The sequence below is a fragment of the Ambystoma mexicanum genome, chromosome 1q (genome assembly GCF_040938575.1).
Source record: "Ambystoma mexicanum isolate Mex_15411 chromosome 1q, UKY_AmexF1_1, whole genome shotgun sequence".
In the NCBI taxonomy this organism is placed as follows: Eukaryota; Metazoa; Chordata; class Amphibia; order Caudata; family Ambystomatidae; genus Ambystoma; species Ambystoma mexicanum.
The window spans coordinates 237,881,708-237,906,412 of NC_090922.1; the positions used below are offsets into that span (position 1 = coordinate 237,881,708).

The 24,705-nt window shown below is 46.7% G+C and overlaps 1 protein-coding gene across 1 annotated transcript in view; it reads right to left on the bottom strand.

Annotated features, from left to right (window-relative positions):
* Positions 1–292: 292 nt before the first annotated feature.
* The window catches only part of NDUFA3 (NADH:ubiquinone oxidoreductase subunit A3), a 98,337-nt gene continuing 73,924 nt past the window's right edge, over positions 293–24,705 (bottom strand). The window contains exons 3-4 of the mRNA XM_069638019.1: positions 905–982; positions 293–574 (exon numbers count right to left, since the gene is read on the bottom strand). Coding sequence (XP_069494120.1) covers positions 483–574; positions 905–982 — 170 coding nt within the window. The 3' untranslated portion in view covers positions 293–482. The remainder of the gene's footprint in view (positions 575–904; positions 983–24,705) is intronic.

Below are 24,705 nucleotides of genomic sequence, written 5' to 3' on the forward strand. Positions count from 1 at the left end.
AGTCCCGCTCATTTTCAGTACATCCATCCTTTTTCTTTCCAAACCACATCTCTAAGCATTTTACATAGGCGAACATGTCCCAATTTCGATGTGGAGTCTACAGATTCTCAATCTTTCAGACGATCTGAAAGCAATTTCCAATTATTTTTTGGCATCCCTTTATTTTGTCACCTAAAACCTCTTGCGTAGAGACAATGGATTGTCAGAAGGGTAATATACTCTAGTCAGTGGGGTTTCTTCTTATACAACAGGCTATGAAGTTCAAAGTGCCAAAGACGCACAACCACACACATTTTATGTCTGTCACATTTATTGTCTCACTTTGATGATTTTAAGTGTTGTAAAGCTCAAACTGCAAAAGAGTACAGACCCACTTCCAGGCCACACCCAGCAATTAATGCATTTGTCTTTTGTGGGACCCATTCACAGGTTATGTTGCTTCGGGTTACAGGATTTACAGCCACTGTCCATATGCTCAAGAATTAGAAGTCTTTCAACCACTTCAGGTCAGGCCCAATGTTATCCATAGGGTGGTTGGGGATATCAGGCAGGTTTCCATCATCCCGAATAGGAACTGAAAGTAAGTCACAGAAAAACATTAGAAAGTAAAACAAAATATATAATACAGCATCAGAGCCGGCATTAGCCAGGGGTGGCACAATTTTGTTTCTTTAGAAGGGTGAGCTCTTGGAATTAAGCACAAAAACATTATTGGATAACACCCGCCCACATCCCCAGATCTTTTGCTTTGCCCAAATTATCCTACCAAAAGGATAGCATGCATCAGGGAGGGGGTATATGCTGGAGGACTGGCTAGGCTCCATATTATTTTACTGGCTATTTATAAGGTCTTTTTGGGAAGACATTTTATAAAACGGCTGCTAACCAAATAAACTCCTCTTACCTGGGTAGGTGTATGGTGTTGCATCGTTTGTCATTGCTGCATATTTAGTGTATGGACTTAAAATTGGGAACACTACAGCTGAAATAGAAAAATGATAAACATTATCAGGGTGATAGTTTTATTTTCTGAAAAGACCTTGCTGTCAATCTTGAAGTTATCACTCACTTAGGTTTTACCATCATCCCCCATGATCACACTCGAGGAAAGAAAGGCCAGGCATGTAAACTTGCAGGAATGTGAACTGTAGATTGCACACTACATTTTAGACCACCTATAGTTTTACATATTCACAACAAGTAGAGCATCATCTTACCATTCGCAAACAAATCGCCACCGAGCCCAAAACTCAAGCAAGAAATGCTACTGGCTCCTTCACTGTATTAATATAGCAGGGGCCATAAGTAGCAGAATGCAAACCAGTGCCTAGAGCAGTGTCTTCAAGCTTGTTTGGCCTGCCCTCCCCCGCCCCTCCCTGAGTAAACTTTGGGCAGGCCAGGCCCCCCCATAAATGCCAAATGGACAGTATGTACAAATGGCTATGAACTATTGCGCACCGTCACTGCACCCTACTCCCAGTATAGTCCCTGGGCTCCCCCACCTGCTCCCATCACAATCTGTGGGCTCCCTCATCCCACTCCTACCCAGTCCCTGGACTCTCCCCACAACACTATCTCAGTGCTCCAGCCCATCCTGCTCCCACCAGTGTCCCAGGACTCCCCTGACCCTGTTTCCCAGCACAGTCCGAGGGCCAGGCGGAGCTGGTGAATTTTTTAAATGGAGGGGCATAAATATTTCCTACAAAAATGCCATAGCGACAGAGCGCAGCAAGGGCTCCCTAACCAATCAAGGCAGGGTGGGGGGGGGGCCCCACCACCCCCCTTATTTTTTTACAAAAAATAATGGGTTAAAATGTTGCATTTTAGAGCGAACTTAAAATTAAAAAAAATTGATAAAAGGCCAAACAGTTTTCAATTGGTGCTGGGGGGGGGGGGGGAAGCATGGTATTTTTGACTGGACATCAATGATAGATAACCAGTTTAAAAGAAAATACATTCTTGTCCCCTGGGCACCACAGCACCTCAGAAGGAGAGCTGATTTTGGTAGGTGGGTAGGGGGAATTGTGCAACAGTCATTTTTAAAATTTCTTTGTTGTACAACCCTCCCCCATCCCCCTCCATTCGCCAAAATCAGCTCAACAGACCAAAACACAAACACATTCACACAGCAATCACTATCATTCAAACAAGCACCCATCACCATACACTCCCCCATAATACACACATCCATACACATAAAAAATATCAGCTCATGCAACCCGACTCATGGACTATATACGGTTTTCTCTCTCGTTCGTGAACCACCACTACAATGTTACTGATGGTTTTCTAACACTTATCCCATTTTTTGGGTATTAGAAAGTACTTGGGCATGGCCATGGAACAACATCTATGCACTGTGAGAAATAATGAATGAATGCGTGGGGGACCGTGGGGGGGAGTGGTACATGAGGAATAATAACTTTATATTTATTATGGAAGCATAGCCAAATATGGATCTGGCAGAAAAGCCACTTCATTTTTTAAAAGACAACAGTGATAGGCGATCAAGGTTTTTTGGAGGGAAAAGACAAGAGGCGGACTGTTGCTCATCAGACTACTAAAGACAAATAGTACACAAGGTAACACAAAACAGAATTTTAAAAATAACTTTAATCTTGCATATGAAAGTTCTGTGGTCCGTTAACCAATTTCATTTATAAAACGAGAAGCCCTACAAATCAACTTTATTTACGTAGCCTTCCATAGCCCAAAAAGTACCAGGTATGGTTATCGTCCTCGTTTGCATAAGACTTCTGCGTGGATAAAGCTGTGAAAAAATATAAAACACGAAAAGAAAACCCTCTGCTTTTATTCCATTTAACCACAACTTCAACACAAAAAATAAATCATGTAGCAGAGCAGTGAAATATTACTTGTGCTGCTCATGTTACATTTTGTGGATGTGATCCCTGCATCATAACCTCTTTTGGACTTGCTGTTCTGGGTTACAGAATGTATAGATAAAGGGGGAGGATAGGGTTGCATGCTAATTAAAGTTCAGATTTTAAATTTAGAATCCTCAAGAGTATGAATATCTTTTTCATTATATTTAGGTTTTATTTTGTATTAAATTCTTTCAAATATGTGCTTTGTGTCTTTTTGCTGTTATTTTGGCTAAAAGGGTGATTGTGGAGCTTGGATACTTGCTTTAACAAAGGACTTTTTTCACCTTCTTGGCATCCATCCCTTAGTCTAGAAATCTGCTGGTCAAATGTTCCAAGTGCTTTATGAATCAATGCCCTACACGAGATGTTCACCACGTTTTGGGTGGCCCTTCATTCAAACTAATTTATTGCAGTGGTCTTTCTAAATCGCGTGCTGTGGAGATTGTACAGAGAAGTGAATGGAAAATGGCTCTTTTATACCTAGAACAATGTAGAAAACAACTTATGGCCAGTTTAATATTGCAAGTACTATTTAGAAAAACAACCTTTATTCAGTTCAGCAATTCTACCTTTCCTTATCAAACGCATATTGTCGATATACCTGCCACAGTATAGGGCAAATTGAAGAGGTTGGCAAACTGTGGGCATTGTATGTAGATTGTGCCTTAAACAGAACAATTGGTGTAACCTTTAGCATATGTGAAAGGACTTATGTTCTGTATAGTACACAGATAGTATAGTGTTTCAAGAAATGTGCAGTGGTAGTCATTCCCAAGTTCTGCCCAATACTCTTCTAGTGAGCGAATACATCCATGGCAACCAACAACATCCTGATCTTTAAGTCTTCTCTTTGGCATACGATGCAAGTGTGCTTACCACCAAGAGGATGAATCAGTTCACATTTGTGAATGTATGGTCGGTCTGCATGATGGGAACGTGGCTTCCTTTTCCTGAAGAATTAGATGCGAGCAACTAAATGTGTACTCTTCTTTTGCTCGCAATGCTAGTCTCCTCGACTTTGGTAGACCAGCTTATTTTTGCAGCTCAGTAGACCTCTTTCGATATTCCCCCCTAAACACCGAAACCGTTTGTGTGCTGGCCTGAGTAACCCATAAGGTTACGTGAGTGGTCCGAGTTAAGATCCAGACATAAGGTTGGTAGTTTGTTGTTTCCCTGTCTCAAGAAAACTAATGAGACTGTCAGGATGTCCAAAATAATCTTCACCGTCCTGTGTCCAAAACCTAATCTAACCCTCACACTCCATTTTCCCCTTGTAGTATGTTTTGTAGAAGCTAAAGTGTCTCGGCTGTTCTCTTGCAGTCTTCCTCAATTCCTGTGTATAAAGTTCCGATATGAAAGTACATCAACTCAAAGTAATGTTTGCTTACATGTTGGTTTATTTCCTGAAGTAGCTTTATTCGCCTAAACAGAGTCCAGCAATGCCAAGGGGAACAATCCACTTCCCCTGATCTTTCCTGTTACAAAGTTTATAGAGAGCGATTGTTTAAAGTGTGTTTACCCGGCCCCTGGCAACCTTGGTTTACTCTCTTACCAAGTATTCCCAAGAGCAGGGGTCTTCCTCGCTTTACAAGCACAGGTATAGTAGTTAGCTTATGCCCATTGGTTTGTTATTGCATTTCATCTGTTATGGGATCCACTTTATTATTCATCATTTTACAGTTCAATAGACCGCTTCCACCCCTTTTCAGCCGGTAGCGGATGTTCTGGCTTTGTGTTATCCTCCGGGCGGCAGCTGGGACTCGCCCTTTTGGTACACCTGGTTTCCCCCCCCCCAAAGTCCAGCAGTGCTAATGGGGATGAAGTAGAGCTCTCCTGGGTTTCTCCAGCACCCACTTACAGCAGCTTCACCATCGTGTAGCAAACCAGCTGTTCGCCGGGTCTTGGTGTCTGATTCAGCATGTGTGATTACTCCGGCATTCTCCTTTCCTGTGCTGTGCACGTGTCCTTTTACATTGACAGCAACTTTAAACATGCGTGTTAAAATGCTCTCCGCTTGCTGGCAACATGTCTCAACTATGACAGGATACAGTAGCAGTCTGCATAGTTTGCGTTCACATCGCCCTTCGGCTCCACAATGTGTGAGTCTTTGTTGTGCGTTGTGAAGATCAAGGTGGCATCGCTGAGTGAAGCCTTGGTTTTCACCGTCTATTGGGCTCCCACAGCAGTCTTCTGCCGGTCTCCGTGTGGACTGGTTTGTAACTTACAGTATTGCACTCCCCCGGACTTCTCCATTTACTCCCAGTATACGGCCCGGATGGGAGGCCCGGGCCGTATACTGGGAGGTTTGTGCAAGGTCCGGAGGGGCAGCACCCACTTAGCATGCACATGGTGGGGCGGGCTGCTGGGTCCCCAAGACAAAGGGGACCCAGACTGCGCGTCGCCAAGGCAGGAAAGCTAGGTGAAGGGGGCAGGTGACAACAGGTAGTCCCTGTCACCTCGCTCCAACTTCAAAGGTCCCCCCCGCTTCCCATCCTGGTGGATGCGGAGCAGGGACCTTTGAAGTTCAAAGAGGGGCCGCCTTGCCCGCAGGTGGAATTTTGCCTATATCTGGTGGGGGCAAGATAGCCCCCCTCATTCTTTTTCCCCCGCCGTTCTCGGTGCCAGCAGCAGGTCAGCTGCACGATTAAATACCACCTCCCTCCCACCATGCAAATAGCTGTAAGGAACCCCAATAGCGGGGGCCAGGTAGACTATGGAACGGGCACAAACAAGGGGAGGCTAAAACGCTGCGCCTTAAAAATAAAATACAACCCCAAGAAGGGCAATTAAAACCTCAGTGAGGACCCAACTATTGGGTCAGGAGCAGAGGGTAAACCTGTTAGGCTCTAGAACCCTCCGTAGACGGAATCTGAACAAATCAAGCACCTACTGGTGGTTTCCTTCCTCATTCAAAACAAAAGCGGATCACGAGCTGGAAGGATCCTTAGTAGTCTCCAGGAACCCTTTTCAGATAAAATCAATACAGGTTAGAGCCTGAGGGGTCTTAAAAAACAGAAAAGGGGTGAGGACCTTTAGCAATAACATGTACTAGTAAGCCTCAAGAACCCACGCATGCATGGGGGGGGTCTCACCGCAAGTGGATCAGAAGCAGGGTAAGTTCCTAGTAAGGCTCTGGAACCCACCCCCCCCCCTGCATTTAATACCCAAGATAAGTGCACTGGGGTACACACTGCTCCAGATAGGATTTTGAGGTGGGAGTATTTTACGCATGATTTTTGAAATTAGAGAGTAAATGCAATTTTAAGAGAGTAAAAATGAGTTCTCCTCTGCAAGAGAGTAAAACGTATCCAACATATACACCCAATGCATACGTAAAGTCAGACCCGTAGACAAAAGGAGTTGTAGATCAAAGTTGTCTGGCTTGCCTTTAACCATTTTATTACACTTGTGGAAAATATTCTGCCATAAAATAACTTGTGAGTACATGCTACATACGCAGCTTCATTTTCAAAATTCTGGGCCTAGAAACTCTGTTAAGAACTATAGAATGAGACTAATGCATTTCCTGCAGATGGAGCGTGAGTAAGCAAGTGTTACAGTACAGAACTTGCTTACATAGTTTGAAAGAAGTGAAAGCAGTCAACAAAACAGTGCCAGGCTAGAGTTTAGGAACTATATAACTTCAAAATCAATTTCTATAACATGTTCTGTGTGTTTTTCTCATTGGAAAGATAACATGTGGTCGGTCTCCTTTCCTATAATTTAAAACAGACTTCACAAATTCTGAAAATAACATGCAACGCTTCACAAATAAAAGTGTTACCCTTACGTAGAGCCAAGATAATATGTTTTGATCACCAAGTATTCCACACATTACTCACTAGCCAGAATCAACTTTTACTGGCTTACATGGTAGCTCGGAGCAAGGTAAACTGAGCCACCCATTACACAATCACACACTAAAACATGAAAAAACAGCCCGATACACTTAAAAAGCAAGCTGATTATAGGTGTGTGTGATTGTCACTTAGAGAATGGAGGTAAACGGATCAGTCTACATTTCAAAAGACAATTTTATATATTGTTGCAAACATCTGCATCCACTAACACTCCTGGCTACACAGTACATGACTGCCCTGTTTTGGGGTGAAGTTTAGTCTCTGGCAAATAAAGTCTCCACTTTCACTCCTCCAACCATGCTTAAGAGGATTGACTATGCAAAACTCCAGGCTTGCTGTGTCCTTGCTAATACACACACACCCCCATCAAATGTATATAATGCTTTTGAAAGCATCACGGCAGAAACAAAGTACCACGGTGAAGAAAACCTACAAGAATTCAGTTAATTTTAGTTTTCTTTTGTCTAGGTGTGTATGGCTGTGAAAGCCTGGCTGGACGTCTTTTCTTCCTTGCATGCCATAATTTTATTGCAGTAGTTGGGTCAAAGTCCCTAAAGGATGGTCCTAACATGACGATTTTCATCAAAGTGTCTATGGTTTCACTTTTAAGGGAGCATCTGAATTTTGTTTTAATCCTGTTTTGTGTGCTAAATGCACGTTCGCATTCTACACGGGTTACACACAGACAAAGCAATTTTGCATACTTTTGCAATATTTGGCATCAAATCACCATGTAGACTAGCAACACGCCTGCAGATTTGTCATACTGCAACCCTTATAGCTCCCCTTAATCATACCATGCAACAGAGGCCATTCTTTTTTCTGTAAAGTTTGGCCATCTAATAAAGAAGCAATCTCATTTTCCTCAACATGCAGACCTTCGCTGTCATACTGAATTCTTACTTTTTTTGCTTGTCCATAAAATGTGGATATGGCATTGAGTGCTTCCCCGATTTCTGACTCACTATTGTCTAAAACTGTTGCTGGTTCTAACAAGTTCCCTAAATGAGTAGAAATGGCATTATCCTCATTTTGGAATCTCTTCACAATGTTTTCTTTTAGATTTGTGACATACTGTTCTCTTAATAAGTTAAACTCTGCATCCGAAAGAGAACTATAAGATAGTATTACACCTTTTAGTGAGATACATTTGCCCTCTGTGTCAGGCGACCCCAACGATAATCTCAAATAGCCTAAATTATCACCATCCTCTTTGAGTAAGGATTCAAGACTTATAAAAGTAGCATCTACCAATGGCTGAATTTCAGTAAATAGTAAAGTCTGTTTCTGCAATTCCCGGCAAAGAATTCCCACAACATTATGTACATCTAACATAAATGCAGTAATAATGGCTGACTTGTAGCTGCTAAAGTATTTGTGCAGTGAAAATGCAGTAGCGTTCCCATCAGCAGCAAGCTCCGATAGAGAAACTACAACCGAAGGGTAGCTTCTGTGGACTGCTTCAACCGCTTTTCTCATACTAAGCCACCTAACCAAGTGTGTCTCTTTCATTTTTAAAACAGGATCGTCGATTACTTCTTGCACCTTCTCAAGTTTTGTTGTTCTTATTGCAGAGGTATGAAATAGGGCATATAAAGAATTAAACCAGGATGTAAATTTGTCGAGGACTGGCATTTTCTTCATAGAGTCTGTGCATGCTAGACTGAGTCTGTGTGCAAGACAATGTGTTTGAGTAAGGAATGGTGAGTATTTGGCCCGGAGTTGCACACCAACACCTGTCTTTGATCCCAACATAACTGCAGCGCCATCAGTTCCAAGAGATACAAGCTTTCCCATATCAAGACCAATACTCTTCATTTTTTCTGTCACCCGTGCTACAATTGTGCTTGCTTTACCGTCGTCAATGCGTAAATTACACAAAAACTTAGTAATTGGTGCTCCTGTACTATCAAGGTACCGGACACAAATAGCCAGTTTCTTTTGAACACCAAGATCCTGACTTTCATCTATCATAATACCAAACACAGGCGATTGCTTTAGTTGCTTAAATAGTTGTTTTTCTATCACAGATGCAATGCTACTTTGTACATCCTTCACCGAATCCCAGCTTACATTTTTGTAATCTTTACTGTGTACAGTAGTAACTCCATTTTTAGCTTGAAGTTCAAGTAAACTATTTACTTTTTCGGATGGCAATTCCTCTTTTGCTGCATAAAATACTGCACTGAACAATCTTTTGTAATTCTCTTCTACAACAATGCTGACATCTTCCTCACTGTCACTACTACCTAGACATTCTGAATCGATGTTGGACATCACAAGGTATGCAATTTTCCGTTCAGCAGTTTGATGATCTTTGGAATCCTTGTGGCGCGATATGGTTGATAATTGAACATTGATGGCTCCTTCCTGTCCCCACACATTACGAACGTTTGCCTTAACACAAACTTTACATAGAAGTCTCCTATTGCCTTGTTGATCCATTTTTGTTTCCAACCATGGATACCTAACTTGCCATTCAGCAAAAGTGCTCCCTTTAACATTTTCTCCTGTATGGTTTTTTTCTGCCGCTCAACTTTGTCAACTACGTTGCGAATAATGTCATGTACAATTGCTCCACATAACAGTACAGGATCTTCCTGGGCTTTTTTTGTACTAGGCGCAAAGAAATCTAGCAGTGTTCTCTTTGTAGCCATTTTAGCGGTCCTCCCTCTGCGTTTCTTTTCTTGCTTCTCCCTAGAATTCTGCCACTGCCAGGCACCTTGCTCCTACCTGGAAAACAGCATGAACAACCCTTCCCGACATGACCTTTCATTCTATATTAGTTATGCAATTGAACATAAAGTTCAAAGCGTATCATAGCTTGAGCTTTTGAAACTATAGCGTACTATACATAACATAATAAATATCCCTCCTGGCAATGTTCTTAAAATGCCAAGCAGATAGTAAGAGTAGTGCCAAGTGTGTAGACATTAATCTCTGCAATTAGCGTGATTCCTTTCCCATGTATTTGAAGTTCTAAGTACATGAGCTGGGATGGTTCTTCTGTTCCCGCCTCCCCACTTTTAGTTCAGCTCTTTGGAGTCCGAGTACTGGTTGGTCCAGCAGGGCCTCCGATACTCTGGTTTTGCTGCTTATTGACCATATACCAATGAAGACCAGAAACATTGGCATAAAGAGGTCTACGAGATGGCATTAATGTGCAGTGAACAGAGGGATTGTTTTCTTAATTTAGGCCTGAACTCCATACAAATCTATGACTGTTCACAAAAGGCGACCGGGACCCACAAGACTGCATCAATTAATAAATGTAGGAAGCTACAGAAGCACACACAATTTAGCTAACTTGGAGGAAAGGAAGACACCAACTCACTCCCGGAAATAGTAATCCAGTGAAGAACAGACTACTTGGGTAAATTGTGCATACTTCACCCCAAGCTTGGTAAAGTCTTTATGCATCTCTCTGCATTGTTACTTTACATTTAAACAGCGCCCCTCCACATCCATCCCTATATAATCCCCATATGTGCCTGGTCGTCTAGTAGCAACAGCGCAGGGCTCCTCTACCTTCCAGGTTCCGTTTGTGAGTGTGCTTTCTGTTCTGCCTTCTTCTTGGTTATGAAATGCCTTCAACAAACTTTACCACCATTTTAGCTAGTACTTCATGCCAGATTCCCCCTACTTCTATGCACTTTAATCATACCTGCCTGGTCAAAGTAAATCCCCCCCCCCCCCCCAACCCAAGGTCGGGAACAGGGGAGCGGAGGCCTCAGAGTGGTACACAAAGGCCTAAAAAAAGGGGAGAGGGCCCCAGGGGAATGAGATGATCAACTCGGCCCAAGTGAATGAGAAGAGGGGTGGGGGGAATGATGCGGCAGGAGCTAGAAAGGAGAAGAAATGCCAGGAAATCAGGACAGGGCCCCAAGGGATGGTTGTGGGGCCCGGCCATTAAACCCCCAGGGCTCATGTCAAAGCAAAATGGGTTGGCCGGAGTCGTCAAAGTGCGCAATGCAAGCCGGAAGGGAGAGACAGGGCTGGTCGGGGCAACGTCAGAAAATAGTCTGGGCACACTTGGAGGCTCTGCCCCCGTCTATCCCCCTCCCCCACTGTCTGGAGACCAACTATCAAAGTATATTTTAAAGCGCAATATGCAGAGAGGTGATGAAGTCTTTCGTGAAAGTAGCAGCTTTAAAGTTTTACTGTGTTTGTTCAAGTACATTTTTCTGAGCAAACACTGTAAAACTTTAACACCGCCAGTTTCGGGGAAAGGCTTCCCTCACCTCTCTGCCTAACAAAATGCAAGTGCACACATCCAGGGGTGCACCTACGCTAAAATTTAGACGGGGTAACCCTTCAAATGTTGGGAGAAACAATAACTTCGGAGATGGTGGAGGGGTGGCAAACTTACTTGTGAAGGGGCATTTAACTTGATTACTTGTAATAAGACTATTCTAGTGCAGCTTCAATGTTACAATCAGTTAACTCTCCTTTAAGTCTGAAACACCCACTTCTTGCAGATCCTGAAGGTCCTAGAAAGTGTCAAAATGGCAGATGGTGTGCAATGAAAGACTCAATATCATAGCATAACAGGACATTGCAGAGTGTGGGGCAGTACTCTGGACGGCCCAAGCAACTTCAGTGGCTGGGAGCAACAGGGGAGAAAATGTAATGTTGTTTCTACCAGTCTGCTATACTAGAATCTCTGCTGCACGGACTGGCTGTGAGACCGTTTGCCTGTCAAATCCAGTTTTACAAGACTGGAAGAGGGCCAGTGCAGCAAGAAGCAAGAGACCTTTAAAATAAAATATGTGACAAAGAGTGCATTTGAAATGCAAGTCATGACATCAAACAGCTCACATCATGATATCACATGAGTGTGCCAATGGCGCTATATAATGTAAGCAAAAACAAAAGAGGTGATGGCTGGAAGGCTTAGAATTAATATTAAACCACTGGCATTGCTCTGGGCAACCCTCCTGACCATCGTTTTTCACCTGCCAAGTCATTATAGAACGGGGAAAAACCATATGCAATTCAGGCATGGCCCCATCCCCAAAAGGGCAGTGCAGCCCGAACTGCTAGGTCACATCCCTTCTGCACAGCAACCTGGGCTCCACATCTGGGTATACCGGTCCCAAACAGGGAAAGGTACAAGAGGGAGACATGGGGCATGTGCGGGGGTGGGGGGGTTACAGGACAGACATGGGGCATGAGCGGGGGGTGGGGGGGAACAGGGCAGTCACGGGGCGTGGGGTGGGGGGGAACAGGGGAGAGACACGGGGCATGAGCGGGGGTGGGGGGAACAGGGGAGAGACACGGGGCATGAGAGGGGGGAAGAAGGGAGACACGGGGCATGAGCGGGGGCCGGGGGAACAGGGGAGAGACAGGGCATGAGCGGCGGGTGGGGGAGAAAGAAGGGAGAAATGGGGCATGAGTGGGGGTGGGGGATAAAGAAGGGAGAAATGGGGCATGAGCGGGGGGTGGGGGATAAAGAAGGGAGCCATGGGGCATGAGCGGGGGTGGGGGAGAAAGAAGGGAGACACGGGCCATGAGCGGGGGGTGGGGGATAAAGAAGGGAGATGGGGCATGAGCGGGGGTGGGGGAGAAAGAAGGGAGACACGGGGCATGGGTGGGGGAGAGAAGGGAGACACGGGGCATGAGCGGGGGTGGGGGGGGAGAAGGGAGACACGAGGCAGGAGTGGGGGTGGGTGGGGAAGAAGGGAGACACGGGGCATTTGCAGGGGGTGGGGGGGAAGAAGGGAGACACGGGGCAGGAGCGGGGGGTGGGGGTAAGAAGGGAGACACGGGACAGGAGCGGGTGGTGGGGGTAAGAAGGGAGACACGGGCCATGAGCGGGGGGTGGGGGGAAAGAAGGGAGACACAGGCCATGAGCGGGGGGTGGGGGATAAAGAAGGGAGACACGGGCCATGAGCGGGGGGTGGGGGGAAAAGGAGGGAGACACGGGCCATGAGCATGGGGTGGGGGGAAAGAAGGGAGACGCGGGGGGTGAGGGGGAAGAAGGGAGACACGGGCCATGAGCGGGGGGTGGGGGGGGAAAGAAGGGAGACACGGGCCATGAGCGGGTGGTGGGGGGAAAAGGAGGGAGACACGGGCCATGAGCGGTGGGGGGGTAAGAAGGGAGACACGGGCCATGAGCGGGGGGTGAGGGGGAAAAGGAGGGAGACAGACACGGAGCATGATTTACAACTGTTGTAAATTGCGTTTTTTTCTCTCTCTGGCAGCCCGGACCATGCGAGATTATATCAGATAGAGGTCCGGGCTGTCAGAGAAAAAATAAACGCATTTTAAAACAGTTTTAAACAGACAGTTGCTTGATCATCCGACCCGACTTCGGAAAGATCAAGCGCTTTTAAATTGCATTTTTATTTTCTCACCGATAGCCCGGACCATGTGAGAAGCCCGGACCATGTGAGATTATATCAGATAGAGGTCCGGGCTGTCAGAGAGAAAATAAAAATGCAATTGAAAAGCGCTGCCAGCAGCAGAAACACAGAAACAAACACCTAACCTCCAAACGGTGCTGAAAGTGCTACAAAACACCTCAAACACCCTCCACGTGTGGCCCTGCTACTTGTACATTTCCCCCTCACAGCCTACAAAAACGCACAAGGGAATAGGAATTAAACTGGGCCTTTTAAATACAGTTTAACTTCCTTTAACATTCGGGATGCTTACCTGGCTGATGTCACCGCGTTTGCAGCCTCCACTCTCAGCTCACTCTGCATATAAAAAAATGCAGCAGGACACGTGTGTTTCTGGAAAGGTCTTCCAGGAGGGGGTGGTTTGAGTCCTGGATTAGGATACATTCTTCTGAGAGATACTGTGAAGGGAAGTGTCTGCCTGCCTCAAGGCAGGAGCTTGCGCACTACAGTGCCATCTAGTGGCAGAAAGTATTTTTTTTTAAATAAATACAGCGTACATGGTACGCAGTAGAAAAATAAAGAATCCGTATTTCCTTTCATTATGTGCGTAAAATGGGACGTTACGCACCTTAACTGTAGGGCTGGCCCGGGTACACAAACACAAGTGGATCATGGGCAGGGGACGTTCCCAGTAAAGCCCTTAAAAACTACCCCAGCGGTGAAATAGTACAACACAAGTGCTGAAGGGGTCTCACAACACAAGTTGATCGAGTGCTGGGAATATTTCTAGTAAGGCTCTTGAACCCACCCCGGCTGAAAATTAAGCAATCTAAAGCGCAGAGGGGGTCTCATAGCACAAGTGGATCAGGAGCCGGGAAGATCCTAATAAGGCTCCTAGAATCCACCCCCAAAGAAATAACTATCCCACAAGCAGAACGTGGGGGCTTCAAAAACTCAAATGGGATCATGCGAATAGAAGATGCCAAATTCATCTCTAAGGACTACACCAAAAGGCTAAAACGCCTTCATCAATGGTAAACTACAAAACACATGACCAAAAAAACTTAATGGCTCGAAGAACCCACCCCGAGGAGTATCAAGTGAAAGGGTTCTCAACGGGGGGGTTGTTTTGCCAAGAAAAGTGGATCAAGCGCCATAACTTCAGTGAAAATCACCATGTGAGCAAGCGAGGGCGCAAGTGCTAAACCTGGTCAGGTTGGACATCAATGAAAGGCACATAAGCGCACACCTCCCCATCTTACTTGGAAAGTACAAGAGAAAGCAGGCAGAACCTGCTCGAAAAGGCAAGCACATTTTGAATAGGTCAGTGCTCACACGCTGTGTCCAAACAATTGTCACAAGCATTCATATGAATGGTGGCGGGGATCAGCCTCGAGTGGGCCCTAATTGGGAGTAGGGGCCTCCCGCTCACCTGATCCCTCTGTCCCCAAAATATACTATTGTTATCCTTCTTATGTGACGTTATGGTTGGTTTTTCTTTCGCACCATGGCTGGTACTAAAATAAAGCTTGTGGCCAAAGTTTTTCCACCTCACATCCTGGTTTGTCTCATTCCTGTAACTGTCATTACTGTCTTTCCTGTCATGTCATACTTGTCATTCATGATACCAGTCACCCGCATCACTCCCCCGCACAAAAACACTTCCAGGCTTAGGTTCTCTGCCTCGATTCAGGGAACGCCAGTCGAAAACTGTCTGCCGGCTGTTTCTCTGGTAGCTTTACACACAACTTCCTCTACCAATCGTACAGGTTTCCCCTGACTCTGTACTTTCTTGGCACGGCGTCCGTTACATGGGTTTCTCCTCCAGGTCGTCCTCTTTCGTTTGCTGCGGACCACTGCTGCTACATCATCATTCTATTTGGCACTTTTTGCTTTTTAAACCATGGTTGCTTTCGGGTAGCAGACAACTAGAATGTTGGTTACAGTTCTGTGCATCCTCGTGTAGCGTTCTTGTCCGAGTACTAGTTATTACTAGTGCTGGTATTTCTTTACTGAAATATATTGATTGATGTATTCCATCAGGGTTTCGAGACGAGTAAGTGGACAAAACCTTCTGGATATGTCGGCTTACCCACACGTGTCGTGTTAGTTTGCCAATGAAAAGGGGCAAAACCTTTAGGTTCATCACAGTTACCAGGGAAGTAGCACTGCAAATTGGTCCCCATTTTCCCCAAAGGGCGTTCCCTCACCCTGTTAATGTATTTGTGGCACAGACTAGTGGCAGCTTTACATAACTCCTGAAAAGAATTTGAGATATTTAGTCACCTACAAAATGTTATTGCATACTTGTTCCTACTGTGGGATTGAAATTTTTAAAGTACTCAGTGGCGAGATGAAAGGGTTCACTTCTGATGGAAAGAGGCAGGTGTGCGTTGTCATCCACGTAGCAGCCCTGCAGATGTCCAGCAAGGGCACACCAGACAAACTCTGTAGTTGCACTGATCGCTCTGGTCGAATGGGCCCTCAGACAGCCAGGCAACAGTCGGTTTGCCAACCGGTGACAATGGCCGATGCAGCCGGAGAGCCACCTGGAAATGGAAGCCTTGGAGAGGGCCTTCCCATGGTTCACATGGCCAAAGTGCACAAAAAGTTGTGACGTCTTCCAGAAACTCTTTGCGCCGTCCACGTAGAACTTCAGCACTCTAGCCACATCCAGCGAGTGCAAAGTCCTCTCGGCCGGCGACAAAGGCGTCAGAAAAAACACAGGCAACACCAAGGGCTTGTTTAGATGAAAGTCCGACAGCACTTTGGGCATGAAGGAGGGGTGCGTCCGCAGCACCACCCTCATTTCGTGAAATGTCAAATAAGGTGGCTTACAGGACAGGGCCCGAATCTCACCCACTCGTGCAGATGTGATTGCCACGAGGAAAGCAGTCTTCCACGGTAAGAACTTCAGTGGAACCGTCTGCATAGGTTCGAATGGAGCGACCATGAGCCTAGTCAGCACCACATTGAGCTCCCACAGCGGGGCTGGAGCCTTCACCGGTGGGAACGAACGGAAAAGTCCTTTAATAAACTCCTTAACCAGACAGTGAGACCATAACGAAGACCGTCCCAGAGATCTGGTGTAGTGGGAGATAGCCGCCAGATGAACTTTGATGGAGGTATGGCCCAGTCCTGCTTTGGCTAACAGCAGCACCTGTGGAGCCATGACTCGTAGAGGGTCGATCTTCTGCGTATGGCACCAAACGGTGAACCTCTTCCATTCATGTCTGTAGCATTTAAGAGTATATGATGCCCTGGCCTTGGCAAGCACCTCCTTGCAATCCGCTGGGAGGTCATAACCCCCAAACTAACGCTGCAGGAGCCAGGCCTTCAGGTTCAGCGGTCCTGGGTCGTGATGCAGAATTGCGCTGCCTTCTCTGGCTAGAAGATCTGCGATCACCGGAAGCTTGACTGTCGAGAAGGTCCGGGTACCAGAGCTGCCTTGGCCACGCCTGTGCAGCGAGGATCATACTGCACCGGGGCCGCATGAGTTGATTAACTAGTCGTAGAAGCAATGGCAACCGTGGGAATGCATACAGAAACTGGCCGTCCCAGCGGAATGAGAATGCGCCCCCATGCTCTCCGACTGGGGAAACCTGCTGGTGAACCTCTGACACTTGGTGTTAGTCGCTGTCACAAATAAATCGATCTGGGGATTGCCCTGTCTGCAGAACAGGTGATCCACTTGGTCCTGGCGAAGCTCCCACTCGTGGCAAGAGCGTAGCTCCTTGCTGAGCGAGTTGGTGACTGTGCTATTCACTCCTGCCAGATGAAATGGGATGAGTGACATCCCCTGTGCGACGGCCCAGTGCCATAGGTCCTGCGCTTCTCTGGAGAGCGCCGGGGATCTGGTTCCCCCCTGCTTCCTGATGTAAAACATTGTGGTGGTATTGTCCTCGACGACCCGCACCACCTAGCCCTTGAGGGACAGAAGAAAAGACTTGAGGGGCCAAAACACTGCTCGCAGCTCCAACAGTTTGATGTGCAAAGTGTTCTCCTCCGGTAGCCACAGGCCTCTTGAGTGGAGACTTCTGGTGTGATCTCCCCATCCTTCCAGGGAGGTGTCAGTCGTGACCGTCTCCTGGTGCGGTGGGGTCTGGAAATCCACACCACCGGACAGATGTGCGCGAATCCCCCCACCACCGTATCGCTCGACAGAAACTATCGTCGTGTGACCTTGTCCTCGAAGCTTGCCAACACTTGAATCCAACAGGCGTCGAGGAACTCCTTTAGGGGACACATCCGTAGCCTGCACAGCCAAATGAGGTATATGCACGACGACATCATGCCAAGCAAAGACTTGATGGACCTCACCCATGCCATCTTCAGCGCCAACAGCCGTTGTACCTTGCCCAAGATGGCCGCTATCCTTTCCTCCGACAGACGCCAGGCACAACACGTTACGTTTCATCCCTCGGGGGGTTAGGGGGCGAAGGGTTGCAAGGAGTTGGAGGGTGTGTTCTTCTTGGCCGGGGTTCCCCCATGGGAGGGAGGGGGGTAGGGGGGGGGGGTTGACTGAGTGACTGAGGCTGGAGACATCGAACGCGCCCTGGCCGCCACGGAGCCCGCTGCAACGGGGCTCCCGGTGACAGTGGACTTGTGGTGCTTAGCCTTCTGTTGGACGCCAGCGGGAGGGGCACCCTCAAAAGGTCTTGGGAGCCCGCTCAACCTTCTTGGCACTGGGAGAGGCATGCTGCTGGGACCCCACCCAGAGCAGGGGCCTTGGCCTGTAGCCACTCGTTCAGCCGCCTGTTGGTCCTTCATCGTGTGGGAGGACATCTCCTGGCAAAACGCACAATCCTCCTTGTGTGCCGGATACAGGCAGTAAATACATTCGGAATGCTTGTTGTCCGAGACGACATTCCGCAAGCCGCAGCTGGAGCAGCTCTTGAACAGGGGAGCCGAATCCTCCTCCTCCGACGACATGGTCCATGCGGCGTAGGCCTGAGAATCTTCTGGAAGCCTCCACAAAGAAACTTGCCCAAATTCGCCCTTATGGGACATTGAGACATCAGACAAGAGGTCCCCGTTGATCAATGGAGCACAAGGCCCGATTGACCAAACAATAGAGTAATACTCTTCCAAAAAACAATAAACGCAGTAAAAGCTTGAGAGCTAAACATGAGGACTCCCAACACTAATCTGCAGATGGCTGCCAGAGGAGGGGCTTAGGTAGAGGGCAGTCATTGGCTGGGGGCAGTATGACCCAGAGCTCAGTGATTGGTTATTAGGAGAAAGACAGTTCAGAAATGAAAACAAACAGCCTGACGACGGGGAATATTCATGACCATGTGACTCCATGCTAGAGAAAAGTTAAGTTTAGCACTACACCCCTAGAAATGATCAGGACAGACTATATAGTTCAGCCGTGGTTATATTGTCACTAGAGGTAATTTACCTTGTTGGTTTCTGCTGCAAGATGGCACAGCCACTCAGCTGGGGAGTCAGGATGTCATATCGGAAGAATTTTAAGGGCAGGCCCAGGTTCCACTACCAAAGGCAAAGAAACGTATGGCTGCAGCAACGCGCCTCAAGCATTGTGGACAAACACTCATCCAAGGGGGCCAGTAAAGGGGATATGTAATCCGAACACACAACAACTGATAACTAGTGAGTGAATATGGGTCCAATGATCTGTGGTAGGGTACTCACTAAGATGTCTGCTGCTAAGGAGGCCTAGAGGGGAGTTTGGGGGGGGGGTGGTGGTTACAGGTGCATAAATAGGTTCGGATGTTTGAGGGTAGTGGGTAGGGGTGCGTTAGGTCAAGCTAGCTTTGTGTCCCATCACTGGTCGTAGACTCTCAGCTCCAGGAGCGGAGTGAGAATTACTTTTTCCTAAAATGTGTGCAACTCTGCATAGCATGGGAGTCCAAACCAACCTCATTGGCCACTGGGGGAGTCTGTACCCACTTTTCCTTTTGGACAAAGTAATGCAACCGAAGAGCGGACTGGATACCTCAGCTGTGCTCTAAGCAGGTCTTGAAAGCCCTGGGTTTGAGCAGTGTGACGAATCACACAGACTCGTCACAGATTCCCTGGAGGGAAGCTTCTCCTATGTGGCCAGGGAAAGGCAGAAGCCACGCGACTCCCAACCTGGGGGTGGCCATCTGCAGGAGGACCACATAGGGGAGGATAAACTCCAGGGGGACACAGGGGGTTATTGAATAAAAACTACTCTTCAGATCTCTTCGTACCTTTGGAACACTCAATTATGGCGTACTGTAATGTGGCTGGGGAATTCCCACCTTTTTCTAACCAACAACACGGTTTGCCTCCTCCCCCTCTTACTCCCCCCCCCAACCCCCTTTTCAACGGAGACGGGGAAGAGCGATAGAGTAATGTGGATGACCAGATGAGGAAACCAATGCTGCGTTCTAGTTGTTGGAGAATGCAAAATAAGCCCAAAACATTTAAAATGGCCACAGGTGACGAGAGAGAGAAGCAGGCAGCGAAGCAACAAGACTGGCAGACGCTGCAGCTGGGATTAACTTGTTTGACGCTGTTCGTAAGGCCAGGAAGGACCAGACTTCAGAACGCCATACATAGGAGACAGCATGCAGAGAAGCGAAACCAGGAGAGGTTTGCCGCATCCCTGTCCGTACACCGACCGAGGGAAGTTGGAAGCAGAACGGCCCGCAGAACTCACTGTTAGCCAGCGGAGCTAAAGCAAAGCTGTGGGTGAAATGATAGGAACACTGAAGCAGCCACAGAAGGCCAGTGAGCCAGAGGAGAATGAACGGGTTGCAGGTGTGCTTTAGGGTGCCACGTACAACACAGTGGGAGAGGGCCCAAGATAAAGACGTGAAACAATAGACACCAATTTTTCTTTACTTTTTTTTTTAATTAATAAAGCTTTTGGCTTAAAATAAACCTTCTGCCAATAACATTTCCAAACATTAATATCCAAGTAACATTTCTGCAGTTCGTTGCCGCACGTTCTGCATATGGGCAAGGGCAAGGTTGGGGCTAGGTAGACTATCATTATTGTATGCCAGGAGGGATTTCTTGTAGACAGAGGCAGACACTGCAAGGGGGGGGGGAAAGAGTTGTAGCTTTGCGGGTTCGAGTGTCTGCTGGGGATGAAGTTGATAAGGTTGATTGGTGCAGGGCGGAGCGGAGCTGTGAGAACGCCTTCCTGCGGGCGGCTGTTCTAGAGCGGATGCAAGTGTTCCTTAACATTGTGGAGGTGGGTTTGAAACTGTGTGGAATTACCATAGTACGGCTCGAGAGTCGTGCATTTCGAAGGTGTACCCAGTGGGGTGGCAAGGATCTGGTTACAGGCGGCTGTCACTGTTTGAGGGAAGTGACCGGGGTGGGCCTGGTTGGGATGTTAAGGCATCAGGTAGGAAGGGTTTAGTTTATTATTTGATAATGCACTCCAAACACAGGGGTAGCCGGGCGCAGCAGTTACAAGAATACTTAAGCTTAGGTTACATACAGAGGATGCATACAGAATATACATTACAAGTGTTATTAACGTTTTTTTTAACATACAAATATAAAGGGATACAGGATGTGGGTACCTCACATCACAAAGGGCAATGAGGTAGTCTAAAGTCTGGTTTCAGAAGTATCGTGGTAATTATTTACAGTGGTTGATCCGGGCCTAGAGCGGGGGGGATCAGTTTGTTAGTCGTCATTAGTCCAGAGCCAACTTTTCACATTACATCTAAATCTAGAGTAGGGTGGATTAGCTCTCAATGCAGTAGGGAGTGCATTCCAGGCACGGGCAGCTTTAACAGGGAAGCTAGCTCTACCCGCTTTTGTTGGTCTGAATCTAGGCGTTTCAAGTAAGAAATGGTTAGAAGCTCTAGTGTGGTAGGTAGAGGATTTTCTGGTCAGTCTGGCCGTGATGTATGGGGGTGCGGTATTGTTCGGTCCTTTGTGGTTGAGAGATAGCATCTTGAGGAGAACTCGGTCACTGATTTTTAACCAATGATGGTTTTTCCCAATGTTGGATATGTGTGCTCTGGGGGGTATGTCCAGGGCTGCTCTAAGAGCATTATTCTGCAGTATTTGCATTTTGTTTATGATAGTTTTACTGGCGCCTGTATCAAGGGCGTTACACTAGTGCAATTTAGACATTAATAGGGCATTGGCTAGTGTGATACAATTGGTTTTGGAAAGGTGAGGTCTGCAAGCCCCAAATAATTTGCAGGTGTAAGCAGTGGAGGAAGCGAGGGAATTAACTGTTTGAGAGATAATGTGGAATCGAGGTAGAAACCTAGAGTTTTTACCTCAGTTGCAACTTTAATTATATTGCCATCTATGTTGAAGGCGAGATAATTGGGGCTAAGTTTTTTGAGGTTAGAGTCGGAACCCAGGATCAGTAGCTCTGTTTTGTCGTTATTCAGGCGAAGGCCGTGAGAGGCCATCCATGCCTGAATGAAGAGGTAAATCTTGTTTACTAGAGCTGTGTCTTCGATAAAGTTGCCAGATAGTGGTATAAGGATCTGCGTATCGTCTGCATAATTGGTCTAGGTTAGTTTGTCGAAGAGTGGCTTAGTGAAGATATTGTACATTGTGGGGGAGACACATGAACCTTGTGGGACGCCACAGGTGATATGTATTGGGTCCACAGAAGCTAAAGGGGAAAACACTCATTGTACGGTTGGCTAGGAAGGATTGTACCCAGGCTATAGCTTCACTTGAGAAATAGGCGGCAGACGCTAGGTGGTTGCATAACACTGCATGGTCCACCAAGTCAAAGGCTGCCGATAAGTGAAGGAGGAGGAGCATAGCTGTTTTACCTTTATCCTTCAACTCGTTGATTTGTGTCTTAAGGTCAATTAGGGCCGTTTCAGTACCCTGTAATGGTCCGAATCCAGATTGGTGTGATCCTAGTAGCTGTTTCGTCTCTAAATAGTTTTGGATCTGGAGGTAGGCTACTCGGTCGATAATTTTAAGGAGAAATGAGACCGTGGTGATGGGCCTGTAATTGGTAGGGATGGCTGGGTCGAGGGTCTGTTTAAGGCGAGGCAGTATCCAAGATTCTTTGAGGTTTGTGGGTACAGTGCTGGTTCTAAAGAATGTGTTAATTAATTTGGATATGAAGGGTGCCAAGTCTCTAGCTGCGTCCTTAACTTGTGCAGGGCATCTAAAGGATGTGTTAATTTGGATATGAAGGGTGCCAAGTCTCTAGCTGCGTCCTTAATAGCTTGTGCTGTCACCTTGACAATTAGATGGTTTCAGGCATGGTGTCACCTTTTCAGTTTCCAATATGGATATGCTGGTGAATCTGAATGGTTCGCAGTTGCTTTGAGTGACTGTTCTAGGTGTATCAGACAAGTGGGTAGTATGGGTTCCAGTGGAACTCAAGGAAGCCGCCTTCTTTGCAATTTTGGTTTGTAGAGTTCTGATTTTATTAGCCAAGGCATTTTGGATGCTGGTGCACCATTGTTTATCCTTGGGGATGTGGTCTATGGGAGCAATTGGATTTTCCATTTCCCGGAGGGTGGAGAAGAGTTCTTTGGAGTTAGAATTAGCTTTACTAATTCTCTAATTAAATGCATCTTTTTTTAGTTTGGAGTATTTCCTTCTTGCATTTTTTAGCAAGGTTGTCAAGTAATGTTTTATTCTCAACTGAGGGTGTGTGCCTCCAGATAGCTTGGAGTTTACGTTTTTGGATTCGTAGTTCTTTGAGGTGGGGGGTGAACCATGAGTTAAGATGGGATTTTCGTTTACTTTTACGTAGTTTGATAGAGGCAATTGCGTCCAAGGCTTTGGACATAGTGTTGTTGAATGCCTCAACTAGCGTATTAGGGTCAGAGTTAAAAGCGCTTGCCATGAGATCTGGTAGGAGGAGAGGAAGTAGTTTTTCAGAAGCAATTTCTTTTTTGTTTCTAGTAGGCATGGGTGGTACCGTTTCCAGATTATCTAGTTTAGGAGGCTCTATGGTAGATGAGAAGCAGATGAGGTGGTGGTGGTCGGTCCAGGTTTGTGGTAAGATATTAGAGATGGTGGTGGTACAGTTTCGGTTGGCTATGCAATCTAATGTGCGTCCTTTTATATGTATAGGGGCTAAAACTTTTTGGGTAAGGCCATGATCGACTAAGATAGATTGGATGGAGTGGGCCCGTTTGTCCTCATCATTGAATCCCAAGTTAAAGTCACCTAGTAGAAGGAGCTGGGTGGAATCTTTCATATTAGTGAGGAGGCTAGATCGGTCTTCCTCAAAGTGACCTAGCGGGCCCAGTGGTCTGTATACCAGAAGGACAGTTAGTGTGCTGTTATTCGAGATAGGTATTTTGGCAGAGAGAAGTTCACAAGATGTAATTGCTGGGTGTGGGGTAAGTCTTGCAGCTAGCTTAGTTTTGGCGATGATGGCCAGGCCACCTAGTACACCTCGGTAGGAAGCACCCAGATGTGAGGCATCACAGTTTAGGCACAATGCACTAGTGTCGCACTAGAAAAACGGGATGGCACAAATAAACATTAAGTACAAAAGCGTGCGGTCGTAATAACGGTTCTCAGTAGGGCGAGGGTGGCAGAGTGCAGGGTATAGACATTTGTATTTATGAATGCGAGTATGCGCTAGAGTATGCGCTAGGCATACAAGGTTATATCAGAGTGATGGTATACTGAGGCAGACGTTCGTTGCAACAGAGTTCAGGTAAGTTTGTAGAGGAGACTGATCGGTTGTGGTCTCTACGTGCAATATAGTTGCGGGCGCAGAATGTTACCTTAGCGGATGAGTGTTGGAGGTCCAGGGGGTCTGGCAGACGGCAGAAAACAGGCTGAGAAAAGGCAAAGGGTGATGGAGGGACAGAGTGAAAGCAAGGTAGAATGTCGGGAGCTCAAAGCCGGAAAGAGAGCACAGGATTTGGTACATACCCTAATTCCTGGAATGCACGAAATGACCGGGCAGGATCCAGACAGGGGATACCACTGGCCTTAAGAGTGGGCCGGCAACGCAAGCCAGCTTGCAGGAAGTCTGGGTACGTTAGGCACGATTTCCCAATTGGAACACAGTGGCAGTGGGCTGATGGCAGGGCCTGCAGCTCTGTAGGTACGAGAGGACATCTAGATGAGACGGATATTGCACATTAAGAGAAACCCAAGCAGGGTGAACGCCAAGGGGCTAGAGGGTCCAGTAAAGGTCCCATGCAACCAAACCAAGATACGAAGCGGTCCATGAGAGAAAGTTAACCAAAATACAATGACTGTCCTCCGAGCATCATAGTGGTCCTGGAAAAGGAGCTAGCCAGACATATCCAGAGTATTTGGAAAGGGGTGAGAAAGGTAACTTTTTTCTACTGCCAAGTTTGTGACAACTAAAAGTGAAACCAAATGATTGGACTTTTCTGTGAACTGCAGCACCACAGAGAGACTTGAGTGAGGGACTGTTGTAAAGTCCAAAAGCAGAGCACTGTGACGAACATTTATTTTTCAGGAGCTGTTAGCAGAGAAGGGGGTCAGCTACAAACCAAGCCCAACTGGCAGTTAATTTGCATGTTACATTTTTATACAGTGTGGCAGGGCCAGTTTAGTGAGATTAGGATTCGTATTGAGAAAACACATTTTTGGTTTACAAAAAATCATGACAAGCACCTTAGGTTTTCAGTTGTAGATTGGGAGCTCATCATAGCAATAAGAACATGTAAGGTA